Source organism: Solenopsis invicta, chromosome 5 (genome assembly GCF_016802725.1).
Source record: "Solenopsis invicta isolate M01_SB chromosome 5, UNIL_Sinv_3.0, whole genome shotgun sequence".
Classification (NCBI taxonomy): domain Eukaryota; kingdom Metazoa; phylum Arthropoda; class Insecta; order Hymenoptera; family Formicidae; genus Solenopsis; species Solenopsis invicta.
In genome coordinates, this window is record NC_052668.1 from 27,940,772 (window position 1) to 27,968,398 (window position 27,627).

Below are 27,627 nucleotides of genomic sequence, written 5' to 3' on the forward strand. Positions count from 1 at the left end.
AGGTTAAAAATTCTAGAAAAATTCTGGAAAAAGAAGGAATAACTCTAACTGTCCATTTTGTGTGAAGTAACTAATGCTGCAACAACTTAGAATTATGTAATCCAATGAAAACTCACAGAGTTTCAAAAATAGCCTGAAAGCACGATTTATAAAAGTACTGCATGGAGGCACGTTAACCTTACTCTGTTGATTTTTTGTTCGTAAGTTAATCGCTTGCTTCTCAATTTCACCCACTATTTGCGAAACCAATTGTAAATCGGAATTGCTTACTCCGACCACTTACTATGTTGTTCACAGTTTCAAAATTGGAATCGCTCACTCCAAATTCTGTAATATTCATGAACCTGTAAAATCTATGTACACTTATTTACACTTGTTTGTGTAAATAACAAAATATTTCGTGTAAATAGATTATTTAATGTTAATGTGAGAGTAACTTGCGTTAAAAACTGTAATTACAACATGCATTCAAATTGTTGATTTTGCGTCATAATTTCCGTGAATATTCTTTCCAGAAAATTTCAAAAGTCACGACGCAGAAAAGTATTACTCGGAGATACATCCTTCTCTTTTTGCATTTAGTATACGAAAATGCGAGATTTTGTTGTAAAAAGCAATATGTGAAACCAGAAGACTGTGTTTAAAATACCGATAAAGTTGATATCTATAAAGTTCGTTTTTATACTAATGCAATTCTGTGATTGGTTTATTTTACAACTATACTTAAAACGATTTTAAATATAATATAACATTGAGCTATGAATATTGATTGAAAAGTAGAGACTGAAAATTATATCATAAATTAAAAAGTAACGATAAAAGTAACTGTTAAATTCGTTACCGTTACAAAAAATAAAAAGTAACGCCGTTACCGTTCGTTCTGTCCACATCTCTATTATTTTGTACACCTACTTCGTGTAATTTATTGCTTCAAAATTCTTTTCCGTGTATTTTAGTATTTCTTTTTTATTCAATTTTCGACATTCAATGTTTTTACATAGCGCTATTCTTAGAAAAATATTGTACATAATTGTTTTAGTATGACTACTCAAAAAACGTTTTATGTAACGACGCAGACCGTAACGCATCATAAAACCCACATTGGCTGCAATTGTACTGTACCATTTTTGACTGACAATTTTTGTACCTGCGCTACACGAGCTTGATTATCAATCATCATGTGAAATGAAGTATTAATTTTACACTGCATATGATCCAAAACTGAGGATTAAAACGTCTGTAATAATAATTGCTTGTTAATTATATTAATTCGTACATGAATGTCTTATCTTGGCTCTTCATCAGCATTAATTCATATTCTGATTTACTTTTTTCAGAGCCTTTCCTAGTTTAATTTTAATTACACGCTGGTTGAAATAATTGCGTTTCCACTCGCAGTTTTCTTTCTTTAATTTTGTTAATGTAACCTTCGGTTTTAATATTGTTACAATGCTCAAGACATGGATTAATTGGAATCATTGGGAGTCGATTGCAATTGCTTGTTTTACTCTTTAAACTTGCCGTGCCCCTCGGAATTTTGTAAAATTTGTAAAATTTTGGTAAAGGACTTTTTTACTCAATTTGACTTACTCAATCAGTTTATGAAAGGTGCGGCGGTCATTATCGGACACCCTATACATTGTTATAATGTATAGTGCAATTTCGTCTCAAGATAATACGTAGAGTAATTAATAAGTAATGTACATGCGTACAGCATGTATGTAAAAAACCAGTAGCAATGTATGCATAACTTTATGAATTTGTAGGCACATTCTTTAGCGGTAATGCAGCTGGAGAATATTACATTTATTTATTTTTTCTTAGAGCGGATTAATGCGTATGGATTAATGCGTATTAACATATAAGCGTCATATGATAAGAATATGCGTTAACGTTTTAATTCAACCAACATGCAATGATTGAATTTTTAAAAGCTAAAATACAATTCTTTTTAAATGTTGATATTTATTGTACTTATTACGTGTTTTTTAATTTATTTGATAAAGCTTTTTTAGGTTAAAATTATGAAATTCTACCATCTACTATAAATATTAATCTACTGCAGGCCTATCCAAAATCCGGCTCGCGAGCTTAAGTGTTTCCATCTCTAGATCTAAATCAACACGTGCGAATATTTTTAACGCTTTAATTTAAAAATTAACCTAACATTTCTATAGATTTTTATTAACATTTCTCTAATACAGTGAAATAAGTAAATTTACTTACATATTTAAGTTTCTTTTTTTCAAATAAATAAAAATAATAATTCTCACTTACAAAAATTTTTAACTATAGGAACAACATTTAGAAAGAAAAGTACAGCAATGCTTTCTTTCTTATCTTTTGCTTTTGCCTAGTATTTTTTCTTTTTATATTACGGTATTACTTCTTGTTACACAACGTCGCTTTAACGTAAAATATAACACAAATTTTATAAAAAATTATTATATTTGATGTTGCTGTGTATCTACAATCACTTTGTTGCTACTATCCTGATAAGAGAGGAGCGGCATTTTCGTTTCGCGTCTCTTCACGTTGTTTCGATGACTCATTGAATTCTCAGATCTGTAATTTTCAATAATATCGATAATTAGGATCGTTTTATGTAAGATATCAAGATCGGTTTTATTTTCTCGATCATGGAAAAACAGATTTGTTAAAACAACTAGAAACTTCACTGATTCAAAAAATTCGTAACGGATGGCCAGTTTTTTTAAAAAAAGTTCTACAGCCGCGTTAAATTAGCAATTACAACTAATCATATTTATTATAATTACAAGTTTGTTAATACAGGAAGGTAACTTTCTGTCAAAATTAACTGAATATGTGGATTAAATTTTTTAACAAAGCATACTAGTTAAAATGGTACTTGTAATGAGAAAACATGTTAGATTAGTAATTTTTATTGCAGCAGAGAATTAGTTGTTCTAACAATTCATTCAGTGCTTAATATTAATTATTATTTCCTTGTTTGAATTTAAATTTCCTTAATTACAGATATTGAACGCGTGTAGCAAGCTATAGCTTTGTTGAATCAATCTATTTTTTTCTGTGGTTAGAATGTTAATTTTTTTTTATTACAAAACCCGGCGTTTAATCACGCAAAAAGTTTGTCGCGTTGCGACACGTGTACGTATTATGTTCACTGCAAGATTGTGGTTAAACAATTTGCGTCCAAGCTAGGACTTGTAAATTTTGACCGTTCCAATCTAGCGTCTTTTCTCTCCCCCAGTGAATAAACAGTATATAATTAAGTTGCGTTCTTAATATTTATTAAACTACTAAAATTTGTTTAGGTATAAAAATAAATAATTAAAAAATAAAACATTTCTCTTTATAAAAACTAAAGTGCACCTGACACTTCGGTGCTATAGAGACTCCAGTCCCAAAAGCTCATAGGTAAACGTTGGTTCACTATAACTCGCGTGCTGCGAGTCACATCAGAGCAAAACGCGAACGGGATTTCGCGAGATATGGTACACATCGAACCGATCTCGTAAATTCTATTTACCTATAAGAAGAGCCATGCCTCTGCCGTTGTTTCTGCGGCCAAAGATGAAACGCGCCATATATCACAGGATTTATCAAGCTGTTGCTCATTCCGAAGAAAAATATTCCTTTCTGTAGCTCCTCGCTGAGCTGAAAAGATATTTGTTTGTTATTTCGTTATCATTTAGCTTATGAGCAACGCGACGTTGCCTTTTTCAATGTAGCTTAATTTAATCCACTCGTATTGTTGAGGTAAGAAAATTATACTAACGTGATCGTCCGGGTTCATAAACAAGAAAATTATCATCATTGTGTAGTACGGCGTCCAACAGATAAGAAATGCCGCTACTATGACGACGCTGATGCGTAGAGATTTCGTTTTCGCCCGGCTCATCAGTCTTCTCCTATTTAAGTCGCTGTTTCTGTATGTCATCATTTGTTCTGTTTTGAAACTTTTCTGACTTCCTGGAATAAGATATTTTGTTAGATATATTATTTAATTTATGTAATTGCTACTGTAATGACCATAACTGAATTAGATATTTTCAATTCACTTTTTCAATTCTATTGAGTTGTTTTCATATTGATGCAATTTTATGCTCATAAAATTTAGAGCTCAATACAAATTTTGAAATATTTTCAAAAAATAATAAAGTATGGTTCTTGCAATGGAATATGCGCGATTTATCATTAATTATAATTATAATTTTAATTGTAATTTTTTGATAAACTTATATAGGGTGATTATTAATGAATGTCCCCACTTTTTATCATAGGAGCATGCATTTGTAATTTCTAATATAATATGTTAGAAATACGTATCCGTCGGTAAATTGTGCTCCTATGGTAAAAAGTAGGGACATATATTAATAATCACCCTATATATAATTTTGTATATTTGATAACATATATACACACACACACACATATATATATATATATATATATATATATATATATATATAAAAAGAAAATTTTTTGAATAAAAAAATACGTTTCCTTAAAATCATATATTTTATCTCAAACATTTTTTTGTTTTGTTCCTCCCCCCTTCATAAGATTTTATAAGATTATCGAATAGTAAGATTAACAAATCGCACATGTTTTTACACAATTTTGTGAGAAACAAATAGAGAACTTACGAGAGATAGTGAGCACCGTGGATACGTGTGTGGTGATTAATATTGCTAATGGCAGGATGAACATCAAGAATAGGCTGAAACCTCCGTAGAGCTGTTCCTGCCAGGGCTCAGTGTAAACACCGTATGTCACGCATTGCGTAAATTCGTCAACGAATGGTCCTTGCGCAACATGAAATACCGCAATCTGAGAAAACAAATTGAAGAAAATACATAAATATGCAAAACATTAATATTAAGTATCATAATGACTGAAATAATGACATTTTGCTGATTAAGCACATCGTCTATGAGATTCGAGAGGGAATATAGAATTCACGGAAGTCTAAAAGTTCAAAGATTTGTGCGTAAAGATGTGACACAAATAAATTAGTTAGGTAATAAAATACGTAAGGTGTCAAAAGATATTCATAAAGTACCTGTTTAACAGGTTTTCTTCATATTATTTTAAATGAAGGATTAAAATAAACTGCGGGCTGCTGGGCAATACGCACGTTCGCAATTTGGTTATTTTGAGGCTAAATAATTTGAAAAATTCAACTGTAATAATTTATTCTAAATGTTTATACATTTTTATTTAAGTATATGCATACATGTATAATTATATATTTATATATTTTATATATAACGTTAGAATTTTATTGTATTTTCGTTTCCTGTGTCATTCCGGTCTATTGTCCTGTAACATTTTTTAGATTCCCGGATCTGTAATTATCTTTTATGAGATTCATCGTTTCATACATGGAAAGAACAATTTTACTGCAGTATCTAAAAATTTAACTAGATACAGATCAGAAAATAATTGTATGTCTTATACTATCAAAATAATTATATGAGAGGTTCAAGCATGATGATATTGATACGAAAAGTTTTAACAGTCTAGCAATCAGCTTAAATGTCCAATATACATTTTTTAATGATTTAACATAATTACTTTAGATCTGTATTTTAACAAAATTGTCTTTTTTGTGTAATCAAATAAGTTGAAATGTCAATCAGTCTCGATCTACGTATTCATACGATTGCATATTTTAAAAATACCCACATGGGTTTGAAGGCATCAGAATGAATATGTAAATACTTGTGTGTGTGTGTGTATCAAATCGATATATAAAATTACTATATGTCTATTTAGTCCAAAACCGTGATTATTGCCAGTTCATTGAAGGTCATTGAATTTTCTATTTCTTTTAGCATTAAAGATAGCCTAATATATGGCCAAAATGTTTATCAAATTTAATATTGTAAATTGATATATCAGCTGATTTCAAATTTGTCGTGTAAGGCTAGAGAATCCCGAGAAAGGAAAGATGGGACAAAGGTTATCACGCGAAAAGAATTCTCACAGAACGGCGCATTAATTAAACGGGCCGTTTGTCTCTCAGCTTGTCAAGAGATAAACGTTTGTCATCAATCTGCATGGCATGGACCGCAATTTCTTTCATCGTGACGACAGCATTGTTCCTTGGTTTGCAATAGCTCCGCGAGCTTCGTTCTCTTCGATCCTAGTGCGTCGGATGACCTCGACGAGGAGACAGGAACCGATCTCGAAGATTCAAGACACTGCACCTGCCGTGCAGCCGATGCATCTGATACTTCATTAAGGGGGAAATTCAGTTTTTTTTGGGCCGAAAACATAGTAAAATTTAGGAATTTTTTTTTCAGAAACTAACTATTCAATTAATTTGAAATTTGCACTATGTTTTTATCCATGTTTTAAGAACTTACAGTTTTGTTTTTGTTAATTTTTAATTATAAATAAAGAAGTTATATATGATTGAATATCACGCTGGCAAAGTTCTTCATCTACTAGTGCACGATATTGATCTTCCAGGTAATCTGAAACAGAAAAATAAAACGGCGTTTTATTTTATACACATGTAGTTTCAGTTTGATGAACCAAAATTAAAAACGAAAGATTATTACGGAAGTTATTAATTTTAAAATCAAAACCAGTTTTTACTATCAAAATTTGTCCATTTTTATTATGTAAAAAAATCTATGTAACTTATCAATATTCTGGTTCATCAGACGATAAAGTAATATTTACTGAACATGCAGGCCAAATTTGAAGGTAATCGGTTCAATGATTACAAAAATATCATGTACATCATTTGCAAAAATGCTGTTTCGAGAACACAGCGTTTAAAGTTTTAAGTTTAGTTTATATAAATATATCACGTACTTACATGTTTTTTTCTGTTACTCAGCTATTCCAGGGCCATATAGTAGTCCTTTCTCTTCTTTATAGTATTGGTTTTGAGCCATTTATTTGCTTCTACGCTTTGTCCGAGCATTTTTAGAACCTCGAGGCTTCGTCGCGCTGATCTTTCAAGCTGGTATTAATCTCGCTCTTCGGAATATATTTTGGCTTTTTTTTCTATAACTCTTCCTATCAATGTCACAGTTTTAAGGACACCATAAAAATCTTTATTAAAAATTCCGGTTGCTACATAAGTCGCAATTTCAATTATTTCTGATTCACAATGAAGGTGTTTAGTCGCGAATAGTAGATAGAGTAAAAACTCTTGTTATTATTTTGAGTTTTACCACCCAAACATCTTTCTAATAATTCTCTTGTTGATAAATCTTCGAAAATTGGCTTTATGGTTGTTGCTGAACATCTTCACATAGTGGCGGTTCATGATCGAATTCATCAAGACCTACGATCGAGTCAATTAAGACTGACTCATAACTCCAAAAGTTTAACGAATTTCGAAATGAAATTTTCTGGAGATATTCTTGAGATGTGTTAAATTAAAATATTCCGTAAAAATAAAAAAATCGATTTTTTTGACCCAAAAAACTGAATTCCCCTTTTAAATCGTGAGCTTTTATTTAAAATCGGTCTCTCTCCTGTAGGAGACTAAACCCAGCCTAATAGGCTCGATCAAATTTCAACGTCTATCTCATGCTCGCTACAGTTCACTAATTATTTTATAGGTATAAAAAAAACAAACAGAAAGAAGTAATGAAGAACATTACTGATTCAGCAGCACTGCAGCCGTAATAAACAAACAGTCGATTTTTTATATTTAAGTTGCATACAATTAAGAATTACTAATTATATTTGTTATAATATCCAGTGTTGTATTTAAATAACTTAAAATTGTCTAGATAAAATAAATTACATGTAAATGTATCTTAGATATGATAAAAATAATTTAATTGAAAATTTATCTAAGTAAAGATAAAATTATATTGTTTCATCTAAATAATTTTAAGGAAATATCGTTTCTGGGCAAGATAATGCAAGACATTTAAAGCAATACATTCATATTTTATAAATCTTAATTTTTAAAAGTAAAAATTCTTCAAATAATTTAATTTGATAAAAAATATTTCTTTTTTTATTTGGCTCAATGCGCAAATAAAGTTTAATGTTGAAAAATATAGAGAGAATATATGTATAACTTGTACAATGGTTAACAAAGTTTGTAATTATAAACTTTTCATTTAGTTACATTTATAATTATAACGTAATATTTAAGTTATTATTTTCTGATTTGCACAATCTGTTGTTATCACTTAACAAAATTTTCTTGTAACTTGAACGTTGAAGTGCTAAACAATACTCGTTCATGTTAACTTATATAATCGATTTGTATCACATTCTGGACATTCAATATAAAGTAATTATGTTGATGAAAAAATTTAATTGACGCTTCAAAAGAGTCATTATTGAAGTCTTTTTTACACGAAAGAGACGTCTTCAGTGTATTTACAGTGAAGAAGATAAGAAAAACAGAATAGGTAACAAAGATCACATTACCTTGGATAATATTACTTTTATCTAAAAAAAATATGTGTATAATGACAAAGATATATATAATAATAATCTAGATAAAGATAAGTTCATTCCTTCATTTAATTATTTAGATAATTTTATATAGATAACTGAAAACACTAATAATAGCATAACAAATGTTAATACAATAAGACAATTTTCTGCGAAAAACAGTCAAATATATTACATTTATTAACAAAACATACCAAATATGTTACATATTTTTCTGATTGCAATGAAGAATTTTTGTTACATTAGTAATTCTCATAGTAATAAAAAATTTGTTCAATGATCATACTAATAATTGCTTTGAAACGTATAATTTCTTTATTTATTTAGCAAATCTTCTTATAGCTGTTGAACTGGCGCAACAAGCTGTTGCTTTGCTAAATCATCCGATCTATTTTTTTTTCATGACACAATGTACGCGTACTGATCTTTGTTACCTAATCCTGTTTTTTTTTATTTTCCACATTGGAGACACACTGGAGACTTGTCTCTTTCGTGTAAAAGAGACATCAATAATAACTCGTGTCAATTAAATTTTTTATCAGCATAATTACTTTATACATTGAATGTCTAGAACGTGATACAAATCGATTCTGGATTACTGAAGAGTTCTTTGATTAAAACAATTAGAAATTGGAAATGAGGCCAATGAGGGTCAGCGCGGGTATAAGTGCGCAATCACAAATATTGTGCAAATATTATACCAAATATTTATTCATTCTAAATTACAAAAACGAACGTTTCAACTTTCAACTTACTTTGGAGTCATCCTCAGCGTATCAAATAAAATCTTGAAAAATATCTATCCAACATCAGTCCATATTGCAATAAACATTCAAGTGACCAACGGTTTGCCAAATCCGTAGTGGCATTTTTATCACAGTGTCGACGAAATTAACTCTTCTCTATATAATTTATGTGTGTTATATTATAGAGTTTCATTAAGTGGCACATACAGTTTCATTAACACTAGTGGCTCACTCAATTGGAACTAATGAAGACTTTGTGAAGCTTTGGATAGTGTTTTTTAATCGGAAATAATCTCCCGTCAAAAGTATCTAGCCGAGAGATTTTCGCTCCGCAGCGAAACGTGCTCCTCGTCTCAAGTAAAACCGTCTACTGATTACATTAAATCTAGTTTAAACGATATTGACGAAATATACTAATTTAACGGCACACAGAATGTCAAGCGGTCAAAATAAAGATGTGAATAATAAATAGAGAAATACGGAGAAATAATGGAACCAAAAGGAGTCGTGTAGTGTAAAACTACATAAATAAATTGAAATAAACATATACATAAATCACAATTATAGCATTCAGAAAGATATAGATTCTCTTAAAATCTTTTCAATAATGAAAGATACGCGTGATGTAAGCATTCCGTGTCTGTTTGCAAATTGAGACTATTATCTCGTAATTGGATGTGGAACATTTCCGATATTAGCCGCCTGCTTAAGAATCTAAAGTTTGTTATCTAAAATTTTTTTATGTTCTCCCAGTCGAATTCGTGATTGCATTCTATAATAGTCTGCGTTCGGTAATGACAGAATGATTGTTTGTGTGATTACGATGTTCGGTAATTCTCGTTTTTAATTTTCTAACCGATTTGACTTACGTATGACGCATCACAACCTTTACATATAATTTTGTAAACATATATATGTTTCATTAAATTATTAAAGAGAACATCCTTCTGTACTTGTATCCGCGTTGACTCTCATTATCCTCATTTCTAATTTTTAATTGTTTAAATTTCGAGAGTCCTGAACTAATTTAATCGTTTTTCTTTGATTAAGTTGCAAAGAAAGCGTCTAATTTTGTCGATTTTGTTAATTCAGAATCTCATCGTGATCATTATGGTGCACTTGACCGCGAAAATATGTAGTTTAGTGATCTCTGCGATTAAAAGAATCTTCGCGAGCTCAACTACATCACGAGAAATTCTTCACTACATTTCATCCGTTTACAAGATCCTGTGGCACGACATCAGGTTTATATTAACGATATTTTTTGTTCCCTCTCCCTTGGTTATTAAATAAAGTAATATACGAGTAAATTATAATTCATTCAAAATTTTAAAAATTTAAAATTAACTGTTCTTTAATTTCAGTCAATAATATTATTTACATCTATTTTGTATTTATAATATGTAACTGCTTATTAATAACTTAAATATTAATACAAATCATACGAGTCGAAAAATAAGATAGTGATAAAGATTATATATATATATACATATAAATGATTGTTCAAAAAAATTTTTAACTATTCCATACGGCGTGTATTACGACGTTGTAAACAATACATAGTGCATAATTTTTTCTAGTATTTATTAAAATGGATAAGTTTTTTCCGCATATCATTATTCATTGTGACGTCAACTGATAACGAAATAAGTTTTGGAATCTTTTTGCCGCGATTTCTGCTTTTGCGTTACTCATTTAGTACTGCATAATTTAAACTACGAGTATCGCAGCAAAATTTTTCGACAAAAGAGTACGTTTTTATTGATAATTTAATTCTACAATGATTTATTAGTTTGTTAATTAAAAAGAAAATTTATTGCGTATTTTTTGAATCCAGCTTTACAAAAACGACTACAACATTCCTGCAGTCACTCATGATTACTATCTTACAGCTTATGAATCTGTTTTTTTGTCATTATTTAAATCGTCTAACGTTATTTATAATTTTTAATTGTATATAAATAGAACAAGAACACAAGGCGTTCTTAAATAAACGAATCTATCTGTAAAGCGTTCTTTATTATTTCCTCTCTTCTCTTTTTCCTTTGTTTTATGTACTTTTTAGTAACCATCACATATATATATATATATAAAATCAGAATTTTTATTTAATATACAAATATCATATATATAATATATGTTGACAGCGGACAAAGTGTGGAGTGTTTTTCAAATTTTTTTCCAAGACAGTCTGAACGCCAAATTAATCAATTCGTAAAAGGTTCCTGTGCAATATTGCAAAAGTCACTTATGTAAGACTGTCTCTTAATAAATTATTATGATTTATTGTTCTAAAGTCGATAAATAATATCTTTTGAATCACTCAGATAGCGTGTGCTGTGTGCAAGCCCCCTCTTTTGGCATATGTATGACATTATGTATGAGTAATTAATAGCTGTTCGAGCAGGGCTAAATAAAGATGATTTTTATATTTCTTGTCGTATCAAATAGTTCTTGATGTGAACCCTTCCATAAAATACAACATTAATAATAAAAAATATGAAAAGATTTATATACCTGTTTATGAAAACGCTTGTTATCGCAGATGCAATGTTTTAAAGCGCGGACTCACTTGCGGTATCCTGAAGAAGACAGACTGTCACTACAGCCTGCCGACTGACAACGAAGTCGCACGGCAGGAGATGATTGTTCAGAAAATCCTGGATTTGCTAGCGGAAGGTTCATCAGCTGCATTCCGAATTGCGCATAAAGCGCGTAGAGTGCATAGAAAGTTGTTCCGAATTAGCTATTGTGCGCTTCAAAAGCGCTTCGAGAGAGCTTTAAATTCCCTAGAGTGTACTAACTGTCCGTTTGTTTTTTGTTCCTGAACTCCCTGAATTAGTGTGCGCTTAAAATGAAATAGATATATATTTGATAGTTAGCGAAAGCAAGAAGGAACGTTCTAGTGCAGTCTAGTGCAGGAATAGAAAACAAGCTTTGTATTGAATTCTTAGCACTCCATCCAGCGCATTGACTGTTTCTTTTGACTTGAGATAGTTGATCCGTTTCATGCGTCCATGCAGTCTATGCGTTTCTTGCATAATTCAAAACGCAGATTGCAATGCAAATAAATTTTATTGCATCGGTTGCATATTAAACACAAAATAGACGAGAGAATCGACAAATTTGGACACATTGGATCACAAATTATTTAAAATTTCTGTTTTTATCGAAAAGAAAAACAAAGTAGTTACTTATTTTTGAAGAAATCCGTAAAAAAAAATTAATACGTTTTAAATAAGGCTTTTATTAAAATTTTATAAAAATCTTATTAATTTATTTAAGATCTATATTTAAGCGCTACAATATTCCTAGAATATTATACAAATATTATTAAAAATTAAAATAATTTTATAATATATTATTTCAATATCCGTGGAATATTACGAAAATATTCTGCGAATATTATTTTAAAAATTAATGTAAATTATTATGCAAAATATTCATAAACTTTACAATTCTGACATTTAAAAGTTATATAATATTTACTATAATTTAAAACAACATTATTTACTTTTAATATAATATTCTTACAATATTTATATAATGTTATCAAGAGTGACACATAGAACCACTTTTTATTAATATAAAATAACATTTGATAAATATTATTTAATATTAAACAATATGCGCTTATAACAAGTTTACTCAACGCATATAGGTCGCACAGGAGACCATTCCGAAATTCTTAAGCGCCCATGCGTTTTATGCGCGCATTGAAAAAAAAACGGAACAATTTTGAAGCATTGCGCATCAGTATTACATTCTACGCGCTTCATGCGCAATTCGGAAATCGAGGGGCGACAGGTCGCGAATAGAGGTGCTGGGCGCAGTCGAAGGGTCACCTGCAGGTGCAATAGCAGAGGCGCGCAACGAAGGTCACGAGGGGATCAAGGTCTTGCAGGAGAAGAAGAAAGAAAAGATGCAACGGCTTTGGACGTGTATATGACGGGACGACGGGCCTAAGATCGAACTTATTCTGGACGCTGACAAATTGATTGACAGGTCGACTGGATTGAATCGAACTGTCATAAGTGATTGGCGGCATTGAGGGAACCAATCGCTGAAACATGCCTTCCGAACAATAGGATCGCAGCATACCGTTATCATGTTGATCATGCTTTTTAAATTGGTGTATTATTCACTCAAGTGTATAGATTTGATTTCAATGCTATACTTATAATTATATCAGCGATACATGTACTGATGTCTCACAATGATTGTATTAGGTGGTAAACTTAGTTTCCGAGGTTTTTTTATTAAAAAAATTTATTTATTTCGATACCAAAAGCAAAAAATACGTCAATCAAAGTATTTGCCCTCTCTAGCTATACATATTGCCCATCTCTCGGGCAATACCCTTGTAGAAAAATACTACTGTGTAATACTGCACTACAGGAGTGTAATAATGTTACAATGTCGCAGTGCAGTAATATAGTGGTAGTGCCTCAAAATACTACTGAGCACTACTAGTGCGCAATAGTATTTTGAGGCACTACCACTATACGATTTTTCTACAAGGGTAAGTAGATTCCGCGATGATAGAACGATTGGTCTTTTGAAGCAATTCATTCATCAATCCGTTTTCGCACATTCTCGTAATTTCTGAAACGTGTATCCACCAAACCGTGCTGCATCGATCGTAACAAATAATAATCCGAAGGAGCTAAGTCTGGTGAATACGCTGGGTGCGGGAGAACTTCCCACTTAAGCTGCATCAATGTTTCCTTGACGGCTTTTGCAACGTGTGGTCGAGCGTTGTTGTGCAATGGTATTTTCGGATAATTCGCGTGGTATCCATTTTTCTTTCTTTTGAATTTTGCTCATTGCATGTAGACGTTTGGAAACAGCCATTGGAGAAACATTTAATGCTGCAGACAATTCTTTGAGCGTTGAAGTTGAGTTTTCGTCCAATAATTCTTGCAATTTGGTGTCTTCAAACTTTTTTGGTCGACCTGAGCTCACTTATCATTTACATCATAATCACCATTCTTAAATCACTGAAATCATTCTTGGTATGTTCTTTCTGATGGAGCATAATAGCCATAAGCTTTGACAAGCAATTTGTGAGCTGCAGCTGCAGTTTTTTTTTCAAATCGAAGTAATGAAGCAGCATATGTCGGAAAAATAACTTATTACATTCCATCTTTAACCAAAAGAAGAAAATGGCATAGCTTGCTTAAATGAAGTTTTTCGCACTGAATTTTATTGACAAATTTCTAACCTCTAAAATGAAGCCAGTTTCAGATGTCAAAGTTTTTTTTTTTATTAAAAAAGAGCCCCTAGGTACACGTTTATTGGGCAGACGTCAAAGTAAATTACACCTACAACTAGTCATCTAAAAGTGAGCTGCGAAAACTAAGTTTACCACCTAATTTCGATTTCAAAAGAATACCCTCTCTCTTAATTGAACTCACTGAAAGTAAATATTCATTGATAATCACAATTAAAAATATAGCATTGAAAATCAGTAAGATTTTACTGATTCAAATTTATAAAGTAAAAATATTTTACAGTGGTATCGTCCCTTAGGATTTTCAAATGTAATACGATTTTAATTTTATAAACAACGAACTTGAATCGTTTTGGGAAATACATGTTTCGCAAATGTTTTTTTCTATTTAAATCTTTTCTGCAAGTTTTTCCAAGCATGCTAACTTTTCGATACAGATGAATATATACATTGAAAAAAAAGTGGCATTCTATTTGTATAGACAAATGTTATATTTGCGTTTTTTACTGCTGTATGTTTTTACTGCTACATAAAATATATCAAACCAAAAGTAAAATTACAAAACAATTTTATGATTTAATGTGTGTTTTATATAAAAGTTATTGTTTTATATTAAATCAGTTTGAAAAAAGATATATTCACTAAATAAAATTAATTATGCTTTTAATGAGCAAATTTTATTCCGAAAAATACACTTAAAGAATTGACATCTACAATATTATAATTAGACTTCTACAATATCATAAATTATAAAAACTAGAAAGAATCAGTTACGAGTACATTAATCAATTCAACGCGTTTCTTACTGCACAAAGCCTTCATCAGTGAACTTAAAAATTAGTACATTTCAATAAATTAACTGTAATAATATGTCTAACAATCTCTCGTGTTGATAATATAATCGCAAACCACAGAAATTCTATATGATCCTTTGATCCAAATTTTGGAGATAAACACGCAATTAAATGTGAATAAATAGTTAAACAAATAAATAAATAATAAGTAAATAAATAGTAAATATATAATTGATAAATGTAATGCGATCCATGTGCTTTCATTAAAAATAATTATAAAATTGAAAAAATAAATTAAGTTAAAAAATACTGTGACTGTGGTCTTGTGATTAAAATAATTGTCTTCAATAAATTCTTTTTATATTCAACTGTTTTCGTTTTCAGGCGAGTGGTAAATAAACGAAGATTATTACCACTCGCCTGAGACTATTCTAAAATAACCGCGCAAAGAATTTTTAACATATCGGGCTTCCATACATTCTCGCCTGAAAACGAAGAACAGTTGGATATAGAAAGATTACATTGGACAAATTTATTTTAAGCATGAACACCTAATCACAATTACAGTACTTTTTACCTTATTTTTCAATTTTATAATTATTTTTAACGAAAGCACGTGGACCGCATTTATTAATTATTTATTACTTATTTAAGGCTGATGAATACTTTTTTGTTGGGTTTTGAATAAAAATTGAATTTTGTAAGAAAAAAGGTTAGAACTTTTTTTGCGCATTTTATATATTATTATATTAGATTAACTTAGAATATTATATATATTAGATTAAATTTTTTTTTATTCTCTTTATCTTCTGTAAATTGTTTTTTGTCTAAAAGTGATAAACAAAATATATTTAATTCTTTGTCCTTTCAGTCATAACTCATAACAAAAACTTGTTTGTTACGTCTAGTTCATGTGATCTCCGTTATTTATTCTGAAATCTTTAACAGTACAATCGTATAACCTCTTTAGATTAAATCATTACTAATGCCATTAAACTTTAACTTTTTGTTCTTGTTTGAAATTACGTAAGAAATTAAATAACACAGGCGCCTAACGGAAAATTCTTTAAATAGTATTTTCAGTTTTTATGCGAAACTGGTTTATTGGTGAATGGACATTTTCCTAGCGATCAACTGACTTGACAATTCAGCATTAAATAATCGCTACTTAATATTCAAGCGAGAACAATTCGTTTGAGTCGGCGATATAATTTTCTGTTGTAAATAAATGTCAGGTAAAAGGTTGATCTTCGAGAAAATCAACACATATGACATTTTAATGATTGATTGTATCTTCTTGAAAACATTTTTATAACATGTTGAAATGACAGATTAACGATGTAATAATTAAAAGAATGAAAAAAAAATGTTTGGTTTATATATAAAATCTAAAATAAAGAACATATACTTCAAGATAAGTATATTTATATACATTATACTTTATATTTATATTATACTTTGTAAGCATATATGCTTCAAATATATAATAGTATAATTTTTCATAAATCAGGATCATAAATCAAGTTTCGAACTGCGTATTTTACATCATCTTTTTCTGGACAGTGTTTTTGTGACAAGATTTATGTAAAAAGTAATGATCGGAATAATATGAAATTTAATATACATATTTGTTGGATTTCGAAAAATACGAAAGGAAGTATTGTGAAGCTTATGAAAGTTTAATGTAACTATTTTATATTGTTGTTTGTAATGCACTGTGCGCGAAATAATCTAAGAGTTTGTGTGACATCTTATAATAAAAAAAATTTAGAGGCGACTGAAGAATATATATATTCTTATATAATATATAATATTCTTATATAATAATTAGATTACTGATGTAAAATACGCAATTTGAAACTTGATTTATGATCCTAATTTATGAAAAATTATACTATTATATATTTGAAGCATATACATACATACATACACACACACACACACACACACACACATATATATATATATATATATATAATATTGTAAAATAAAAATCCAAGATATGAAAGTATAATTTTAATCTTTTTAAAGGAATATATATAAGTAAATTATGAATACGTAACGATTTGCGTGCATAATGTATGTATATTATTAAAATACTTTTACGATGTATAAAATGTAACGAATGCAACTTATAAAATTTAATTTATTTTGACAAAATGATATTGTCTTTCTTCACAAATGACACAACTCAAGAAATTAAGTTTTTCGAAAAACGAAGAAAATTACTTTTTTTTAACTCAGAAAGTTATTGACTATAACAATTATCTACAGAATAATGTTTGCTTAATTCATTTGTGATAGTACTTCAAAAATCAAGTTCTTTGATTGTGTCATTTTTGAAGAAAAGGTGGGATATACAGAGTGCTTCAAAACTCACGAATTAAAATATTATATCAATAGCGTAAATTAGTAGGTTAAATAGTTATTTGTTTTTATTTGAAATAAATAGTAGAGTTTTTGAGATATAAGAATTTAAAGCTGGTCAATTACAAACTAGATGATTGCATGTTTGCGAATCGTCGCAACCGTCGAATATGAAGTATTAGTGACTATATAATCAGAAATGACCGTCTAAACGTAATCTTTGATTGACTAGCTTCAAGTCTAAAAAATTATTACTTGAAATAAAAATTTACGAATAATTAATTTACTTAATTTTTCGGGAACTTTCTTGCTTTAGTATTTTGATTCGTGAATTTCGGAAACCCTTGTACGTACATATGTCTACAAGTGAAATGAAATCTTACCTGTGGAGTGGCGAATACAAGAGCCAGCAGCCAAGTGAAAGCGACGTATCGCGAGCACTTCTGAGACGAATTGAGGCCCTTCATGGGATATCGCACCGCGACAAATCGGTCGACACCAATCAGCACAAGCACAAAGGTACTAAGGTACAAGCTGAACAATTGTAGGAACTTGAAGCATTTGCACGCGGCATTGCCCCACAACCACGCAACGTTGTAGCTCCAGATTGCCTCGCCGGCGAGGCAGAAAACGGTGACCAGCAGATCGGCCACCGACAGGTGGAGGATCAGGGTGTAGACAGTCGAGCAGCCACGATTCTTGCGACGGTTCTTCGTGATCGAGTATATCGTTGCCAAGTTGCCGACTAGACTTAGAACCGACATAACTGTCAATACGATGACTTTGATATATACCGCCCTGGTCAATTTTGGCGCGTGTTCCAGACACGTGAAGTTGGTACCCCATTCATATCCGGTCGATCGTTCAGCGAACACATCAAGGTTGATGAAATCGGTGAGATTCTCGCAGGGATTCGGAAAAGGAAACGAGAGATTGGTGACGCTTGACGAGTCGATGCTGTTGCTGCTACTGATCGTCGATGGCTTCATGGTTCTCGGCTTCTCGTACATGGGCGATGTTTCCGGTTCATCGGAGATCCGATGTCTACGGTCAAACACCTCCTCCATTCTCCAAAATCGCATTATCTTAAGAGATGCATGTGGGGGTAGTCAAAGTGGGAAGGATGAGCTCAGGAGTCTCACCAGTTCTCGCCTTTCTTTTTTTTTTATTCTCCATTCGCCGATTCTTGTTGTGCGATTGATCGCTTTATTATTCAGAAGATGGGGAGAAGGAAGAATGATAAATTATAGTCTCGCGTGATGAGTAGCTACTGCTTGTTTTAATGGAGACTCAACAACTCAAACAATTAGAGGAAGATGCCTGAGAGATATTTCAGAAGATTTGCGTAATAAACGCTGCATAACTAAGTCAAATGTCCATGCTAAAGGTGTGAATGGTTTCGTATTTGGATGACTTATTATATTTGACATTTAGATACTCCGAGTTTCCGGGATGTCCGACCTGTCAGTCATAACGAGAATTGGTTAACTGGAGAATTTTAATTCCGTTTATTTACAAACAAATTTACATGTCTCTTATCAACGGTCTCTATAAACAACGAATTTAATTAAACTTTATTAAATTGAATCATATTTTTAATTAATTTTTACAATTTTTAAAATTCTTGTTCTTTAATATCATATATAATATTAACGATCAGTTTTTTTTTTCGAGAGAGAGAGAGAATAGTTGGATTTTTAGTTATCGACCAAATTATTTTATTTGATTCATTGACTAAAATAATGTTTATACGTGTAAGAATGTAAAAGAGAATTTGATCACTAAAGTATAAATTTATAATTGTTTCAAATATTTAATTAACTATTAATTTTTTTATAAATTTTTTATTTATAATTTTACTAAGAAATATTGATCTTCTAAACTAAATTGTACAAATTGCTTAGATTTAAAAAAAATAAATCAACTACGTTTTGATTAAGAATAAATCAATATTTTGTTATTTTGTTATCTTTTGTTATTTACAAACAAGTAATTTTCAGTAATTTAATTCAGTATTTTAATTTCAGATTATGCACGAGTTTTTTTTACAACAACCTAAACTGGTTACGAAAGAAAAACCCGACTTGAATAGTTTTGCATATTAATTGTACATTGTTTGTAAGAAATCTAAAACTAAACAATTTGTCCATTAATTGACCGCAATATCTTTTTTATGGATACAATATAACATGATTTCAAAAAATTCCATTAGAAAATAACTGTGTTTGCTTATATATTTTATGTCTCTACTTATTTAAAATGTGTCATCAGTTTTTTCTTAAAAAATAGAGATGTACAGCAATTAACAATGTAGTTTTTAAATTAGTAACTTTACTTTTGCAAATATTGTCAAAGTATTGAATGTAAAGCCTGAATATTTAAATAACTGCAGTGTTATGATTGTTAACAAGACATTTATGAAAATAATAATTTTACTATTATATCGAAAAATTTAGCTAGAAACAGAATATAAATCAGAAAATAAATTTATGTTGGATTATCAAAATTCTTATATAAGACATTCAAGCATGATAATACTGTTGCAAAAAGTTTTGACTAGCAAACAGCTTAAATGTCAAATATAAATATTTTAATGAAACGTAATTATTTTCAGATTTGTCCTTCAGCAAAATTGTTCCTTCCGTGTAGTACTAATACCTTCTCAAAACAAGGTAAGAAAAGACGTCAAACGTGTGTATGTATATACTCCTTAAATCTATATTTTTTCTATAAAACCCAAGTAGTACTATCTTTGTATCTAAAATTTTCCTATTTTAACCTATGTGGTACTTTAATTTCTATACAAAATTTAAGTGATACTATCTTTGTATTATCATTGAAAAGTCTTCTTATTCCAACCCAAGTGGTATTTACTTAAAAACAAATATCTTAATTTAATACAACCTAAATGTATTTTTCCAAAAAATGTATGAAATCTATAAATTGCGCCAATTATAAAGTGAATATATTTCTCTTTGAAATAACTGTTGCACTACTTTTAACAAATAAAATGCAAGCGATAGTATCTTTATTTTTTTAATTAAACCCAAGCGGTATCTTTAATTTCTTTCTAAATCAATTCAAGTGGTACTATCTGTGTATTTTTATTGAAAAATCTCTCTGTTCTAACCCAAGTGGATGTATTTAATTTAAAAAAGTTTCAATGTAATATATACATTTAATCTGAAAAAATTAAAGAGGAAACAGAAATGAGAAAGTTTTATTGAAATAAAAAAATTTTAAACTACAAAAATGTGACGTACAGATAAGGATATTGATTTGTTCATAAGTATTGACAACCGGGGAACGGTAGAAAAATCTTTGGGAAAAAAATATGTTGTCGATATTATGTTCAGATACACTTTATAAACAAGTCTACGTGATAGGCATATATTTCGGAAAAGGAAAACAGGATAATCCGAATACATTTTTAGAAATGTTTGTAAATAAAACAATTCAATTAATTAATAATGGAATTTAATTCAATCATAATTTCTATAATATTGAAATCGAAGGTTTGATTTGCGATTCACCGGCGAAAACGAACGTTTCACAAGTTAAATATCACACTGAATTCGATAGTTGCACAAATTGCATTATAGAAGGCAAACGTGTCGAAAATATTGTGTATTTCTTGAATTTAAAAATGTCCTTTTAAGAACTGACAAGATGTTTAAGCGTTATGCATAGCGTCTCGATTATCAAACTGGAGAAACAAATCTTGTACAAATCCCCGCATTTAGGCTTACAATTAGTAAGTAACGTCGTACTCGATTATATGCATCTTGTATGCTTGGGATCAATGCATAAATTAATGTCTATGGATGTCCAGACCACTGAATGTACGATTATCAATAAACAATATTAAAAAAATATCGGAGGAATTAATTAATTTAAGGAAGAGCATCTCGTCCGATTTTTCTAAGAAACCAAGAGCGTTGATCTATGTGAAATTATGGAAAATTACGGAATTTCGTCAGTTCTTATTGTATTTGGGGTTAATAGTTCTAAAAACAGTTTTAAGAAAAGAGTTGTACTAATACTTTTTAACGCTACACGTCGCAACGATAATCCTAGCAAATTCAAGTTTTAGTCATGCTGATGTTGCAAATATTAAATACGCGGAAGAACTTTTAAAACAACTTGTTGAAAACTTCAAAACATTATACGAGGAAAAATATGTCAGTCACAATCTATGTATGTATGTACATAATTTACTGCATCTCGTAGTCGATGTTAGACAAACCTGTAAATGGTTTTAGTGCCTTTTCGTTTGAAAATTTCCTTGGCATTTTGACGAAATTAATTAGTGATAAAATTTGAGCTGAGTTTTATTAAAAACGCAGTGATTAATTTGCCAAGTAAATTATGAGCTCTTGTGTCATTATAAAGTTCGATTTAATAATTAAAATGCATACACATATACTTAATATGTATTCTCTTTACATAAACATACTAATTTAAAACTATATTTTAGGTTTAGTGTTATTTTAGTGACACAACTCATAAAATATATCCATTTCATGAACAGGAGAAACAACAAAAATTTAAAGAATATAATTTAATTTTACTTAGAGTTTGATTATAACACATTTTAATAAATAGAGGAGAAGAGACTACTATCGACTATTATCGACAATATTGCTACCCCTATTATTTCCGTTATTAGGTGACGTATTCTAACAATTACTTATGCAGTTATTTGTTTAGTAGCTCACCGTTTTTTAGTGATGCTAATATGCTAATATGCTAATAATACATAATAACTGACAATTGTTATAAAACATTTTTATTTTTGAGCACTTCTAAACTTTTTCACTTCTACACTTTTACTCTTTAATTACATAGACTTCCTTATTATTCTTAAACTTGAGTGTACTATCACACAAAGGTACATAAATATGTTTTTTTGTTATTTAACTTTTATTCGGCCGTATACATTTCGAGTTAAAGCAATAACATGGAATTTTATTAATTTGGCTTTTTAAGTGAAATTTTTATATCGAAATATTTCTTCAATAAATCGATCGTCATTCTAGAGAGCGGTATTTAGAAACATTAAAGACATTATTTTATACTTGTTGTTTCATGTTAAACAAGGATAAAATAATATTTCTAACAAAATTTTTAATGGCATTTCTAAAGCTTCTAACGCAGGAAAATTTTTAATCAGAAAAATTCTAAACAATAGAAAATTAAAAATATATGATTTTGTAACAAAGTACTGTGTTTCTTTTAAACTAATTTTTTAAAATTATTTTTATGAATAGCCATATTACAACCACTTTTTCTCTTCCACCTATTATGCAGTGCATTAGATTTTTATAAATCACGTCCTAACCCAGGTAGCAAGATGTCGTCATTATGACGACGATTTACGGTCAGTTTTCGTCATTTGACGTCAATGGACTAAATAATGACGTCAAATAAATGTAACATTTATCACGAAACATTGTCGTCATAAATATATCGTCATTTGATCGTCATTTTCAAGTCATCTTTATAACGAATAACAATAAATATTATTAATTAATATATTTCTTAATTAAGTAGTACTTTTAAGTAAACAAGTCTTTTGTATTAATATATTTGATTTTTTTATCGTTTTTTTGATATTGCATGACTACATTCAACAAAAAAGAAAATAAAGTAATTCGAATTGACAACATTATTCTAAATTCAGAAAACAAAACATTTTTATTAGAAAAACAATTCTATTCTTATGAAACCTTTAATAATTACTCAATCAATTCTAAATTGTTAGATATTTATATTCTACATCAATTATCACCAAATTTAGATATGTGGTTTATTGACAGCATTATGGCTAAAGTTATGCTATTACCTTTTAAAAACAAATGGGTGTGTTTTCCTATAATTCATAGCAATGTATAATTTTTAATTTTGCTTTTGATATGAGCGTTACATAATAAAGCTTAGTAGCACTGTCCATTAATTTTTTTATGAGTTCATACTATTTTTTTTTTTTTTCATATACGTTTCTTATATTCCTATTTACTAATACAAATATATATATATATATAAAAAGGATATATTAAATAGATACATAGTTAATAAATATATAGTACTTAATAAATATATAGCATTAGAAAAAATGGAAAATCATAAATTATTTTTGTTGGTTATAGTGTGTTAAAATTTATACTCATTAAAAAATACACATGTTATATTTGTTATTATACTATAATAAATAAAGAATTTATCTTTTAAAATAGCAATGGTTATGTACATTATTTCATATGCTAGTAAAATAAGATCCTTGTTTTCTTATCCTAAGAATTCTTATCCTATACAATTTTTATATTATATTAAATTCACCAAACTACGTATATTTCTGGTCATAATTATGCCGTCATTTTGTCGTCATAAATATCACGTCATACATCTGTGACTTAGGACCGTCATTATGACGTCATTTATGACGTGAGTTTAGTGATATTAATGTCTTAAAACAGACGTCATATTGACGACACCTTGCTACCTGGGAAATAATAAATATTTCATTACTTTGAGTCTAGAATCCGTCAAACAACACTCTGATGACTGTAGTCGTTCAAGTTTCAATAGAAAATATTAATTATAAACGAAGTTATAAAATGAAATAAATCGTTACTAAGAGATTTAAAAATAAAACGCATTATCGATAGATTAGTTATGCAATCTATCACAACTAAATCAGTTTTAACAACTAACACTCCCAATCTGATTTAGTTTCGTTACAATTTTATCTTTTAATTTAATAAAATTATTTACATTTAATGGTTTAGTAAAAATATCCGTCAATTGTTTTGTAGTTGGACAATATTTTAAATTAATTATTTTATCCTTGACAAGCTCGTGAATGAATCAATAAAAATTGATTATTTCAGAAATAATCATTCGTACGTGAATATTTCATGATTATTTTATAAATATAAAATTTATGTTTATTTTATAAATTTTATTTTAATTCATATAAAATATTAACTAAAAAAGTCCAATAGAAAACAACATTATTTAATTTGTTGTTTTATTATCCTTTAAAGCATTGACAATAACACACAGTTACACAATTCAACGAACAATTTTAGACAATACAATGGTAGATTATTATTTTTAGTTTTAAAAGAACGAACCGGAACATTTGGTGTTAGAATACAGGAAACAATGTTTAGAGAGAACAATATTTTTGTTTTGGCTTCTAAATCTGGCAAGTTTACATCACATTATTTTGAGATATGTTTAAGAGAAGTTCTTTTTCTCAATGTTAAGCCAAAGTCGGTTTTATTATTGTATTTGTGAATTGGCCATTGTCTCAATGTAATTGCAAGAAATGGGCCAGAAAATGCTGAAGATATTGATTTTTTTAACTATATCAGCAGGTACAACAGATCAGAGACAACCATTAGACATTTATGGAAGAATTTTATAAAACATTTTTCGTATGTTGTCATGCTTCTAGATTTAGAAATCAAACTACATTCACGAGATTCTATTTTAAAGTTGCAATTATTTACACATTTTCAATTTTTATCGCCAAGATTTAGAAATTTGTTCAAATACGCATAGTACAAAAGTATATACAGGGTGATTCAAAATAACCTTATGTTCTTGAAGAGACATATTCTTGAGGTTATTCTGAAACAACTTTTCTTTTGGCAAAAACTTGTCCAAAGCTTAGTTTTTAAATTATAAAAAAAAATAGTTATCCAATAACCGGGCGCGTATAACGGAAAGACAGGGCCGGCGCAACTCATCGTTTGATATGGGCGATTACGTGAGGCAATCGCAGTGATCAGCTGACAGTTCAAACACTGCTTTTTCTCCTTTCCCCTCCATTTCTCTTTCTCCGGCTCTCTCAAAATCTTTATTCTATTCTCATTCTTTTTTTATTTATTTATCAGCTTATTCATTGACATTGAAATAATACTAGATTTAACAACGACATTCATTTATTCGACGTTTTGCTTTCAATAATTCTGTACGTGTAAAAAGATACTTTTTTAAGTCAAAACTAGTATATTTAAAATGCGTGATTGAGAAATAAACATGCAGAGAGAGAGAGAGAGAGAGAGAGAGAGAGAGAGAGAGAGAGAGACGTATCCGATCAAGTTTGAACGTATACTCACTTATGATCCTGCACAGCGTTTAGTCTTTATCTTCACAAAGATAGAATATCCATATTAAACTCGAGATTTTCCTCTTTTCTTTTTAAATCACATTACTTGTTGTCACGTTGACCGCAATCATTCTTTTGATTGAAAAGTATTAACACATTGCTTTTATACAAATCACTATCGTCAATTACTATTAGTCACTACTAATCACGCGTGAGAGTTACTCAAAGAAAGAAACACGTGTTTCCACGACAAACACACGACACATGTTTACAACAAAGAGGTTGGGTTATATCCTCTTTTCTTTACGAGCGAGCAGTTGACTAGTTTTATTGTTTGCGGTAACACTGCGCGATTGACGTTTTAAAAGTCAGAATGCGGTAATTAAAAATTAAAAATATTGTTGCGCACGTGTGTCATGCCTGTGATCGTAAACTCGAAGGTTTCATGGTCATCCCAGACGAGCCCCCAAATGTTGCACTCGCGGCGCATTTACGTCTTGCGAATCTTATTTCAAATTCAATCTTCCGGCCGTCAAAAACCGGGATGACCTTGAAATCTTTGAGTTCACAGTCACATGCGCTATACGCGGGCGCAACAATATTTTTAATTTTTAATTACCCCATTTTGACTTTTAAAATGTCATTCGCGCAGTGTTACCGCGAACAATAAAACTAGTCAACTGCTCGCTCGTAAAGAAAAGAGAGTATAACCCAACCTCTTTGTTGTAAACATGTGTCGTGTGTTCGTCCGCGTAGAAACACGTGTTTCTTTCTTTGAGTAACTCTCACGCGTGATTAGTAGTGATTAATAGTAATTGACGATAGTGATTTATACAAAAGTAATGCGTTAATATTTTTCAGTCAAAAGAATGATGACAGTCAATGTGACAACAAGTGATGTGATTTAAGAGGATGCTATAGTGACGGGAATTACCGACACATTACAGTGTTCATTAATTTTTGAATTGGCTCTACAGATCACAAAATCCTTTTACAGAATAAAAGTACGCACCAAAACAAAGTGCGGGCTAGTAAATTTTACGAGAAAATCGAACAAAAAGTTAAAAATTTATTTATTTTTGGCTCGTGGATCTGTCAACCGAGGTTAACTTTTGTCATTTACTAACGTTCTGTAGCTCATATGTATAAAATGAGACCAGCACTTTAGAAAACTCTAACGAACAACAATGACTCTATGCCATTTCAGTCAAAAGCCTAACAAAAAAGTTTAACATGTAAACAGCTGTATAGTCGTAAGCTAAAAGATTGCAACACATTTTCTTCGATGGTTTTTGGAATGTAGACTTGCTCATCGATCGGCGAACGTAATTGGTTAGATCCACAGATAAGAACCAATTACGTTCGCCGTTCAATGAGCAAGTCTACATTCCAAAAACCATCGAAAAAAATGTTGCAACCTTTTAGCTCACGACTGTACGTGTACAAATTTCGCTTAGCGCACGTAAACAATGGCAAGCGGAGTAGTGACTGTAGTTGACAGGTTTTTTCGCAGATGGCGAAATAATCGAAAAACAAAGACAGACCTATGCGTTGGACAAAGAGCGATAGCCTGGTCTCCCTCGAAAAATAATCTGCAATGCCGACGTCGAGGAAGTTCTTTGGTCACTATAGCATCCTCTTAAGAAGAAAAGAGGAAAATTTCGAGAAAGACATTAAATAGTTGAATATTGTTTTTAAATCAAACATTATTTCAGTGTTCATGGATAAGTTGATAAATAAATTTAAAAAAATGAAAATAGGATAGAGATTTTGAGAGAGTGAGAGAGAGAAAAAAAGAGGGGGAGGGGAAGGAAGGAAAGCAGTGATAAAACTGTTAGCTAATCACTGCGATCACCTTACGTAATCGCCCGTATTGGCCCCCCCTCCACTATTAAAAATCTAGTAACGATCATTACTATTCGATTGGTGGTCGTTTGGTGG

At 30.1% G+C, this 27,627-nt stretch overlaps 1 protein-coding gene across 1 annotated transcript; it reads right to left on the reverse strand.

The window, feature by feature from the left end:
- Window positions 1-1,132: 1,132 nt before the first annotated feature.
- Window positions 1,133-25,966, reverse strand: LOC105203942 (gonadotropin-releasing hormone receptor). The gene is made up of 6 exons (XM_026139403.2): window positions 25,697-25,966; window positions 17,951-18,635; window positions 4,632-4,815; window positions 3,761-3,954; window positions 3,512-3,639; window positions 1,133-2,565 (listed from the first exon to the last, which is right to left on the reverse strand). Exons 2-6 carry the CDS (start codon window positions 18,632-18,634, stop codon window positions 2,445-2,447), a joined length of 1,311 nt encoding a protein of 436 aa, XP_025995188.1. The 5' UTR covers window position 18,635; window positions 25,697-25,966; the 3' UTR covers window positions 1,133-2,444.
- Window positions 25,967-27,627: the final 1,661 nt, after the last annotated feature.

Coding starts and splice junctions, on each gene's coding strand:
- LOC105203942 (XM_026139403.2), bottom strand. CDS start 18,634: ATGGAGGAGGTGTTTGACCGTAGACATCGGATCTCCGATGAACCGGAA. Junction 3,955..4,631: donor CACGGTGCTCACTATCTCTC/GTAAGTTCTCTA, acceptor ATCTTATTCCAG/GAAGTCAGAAAAGTTTCAAA. Junction 2,566..3,511: donor AGGCATGGCTCTTCTTATAG/GTAAATAGAATT, acceptor TGAAAATTACAG/ATCTGAGAATTCAATGAGTC.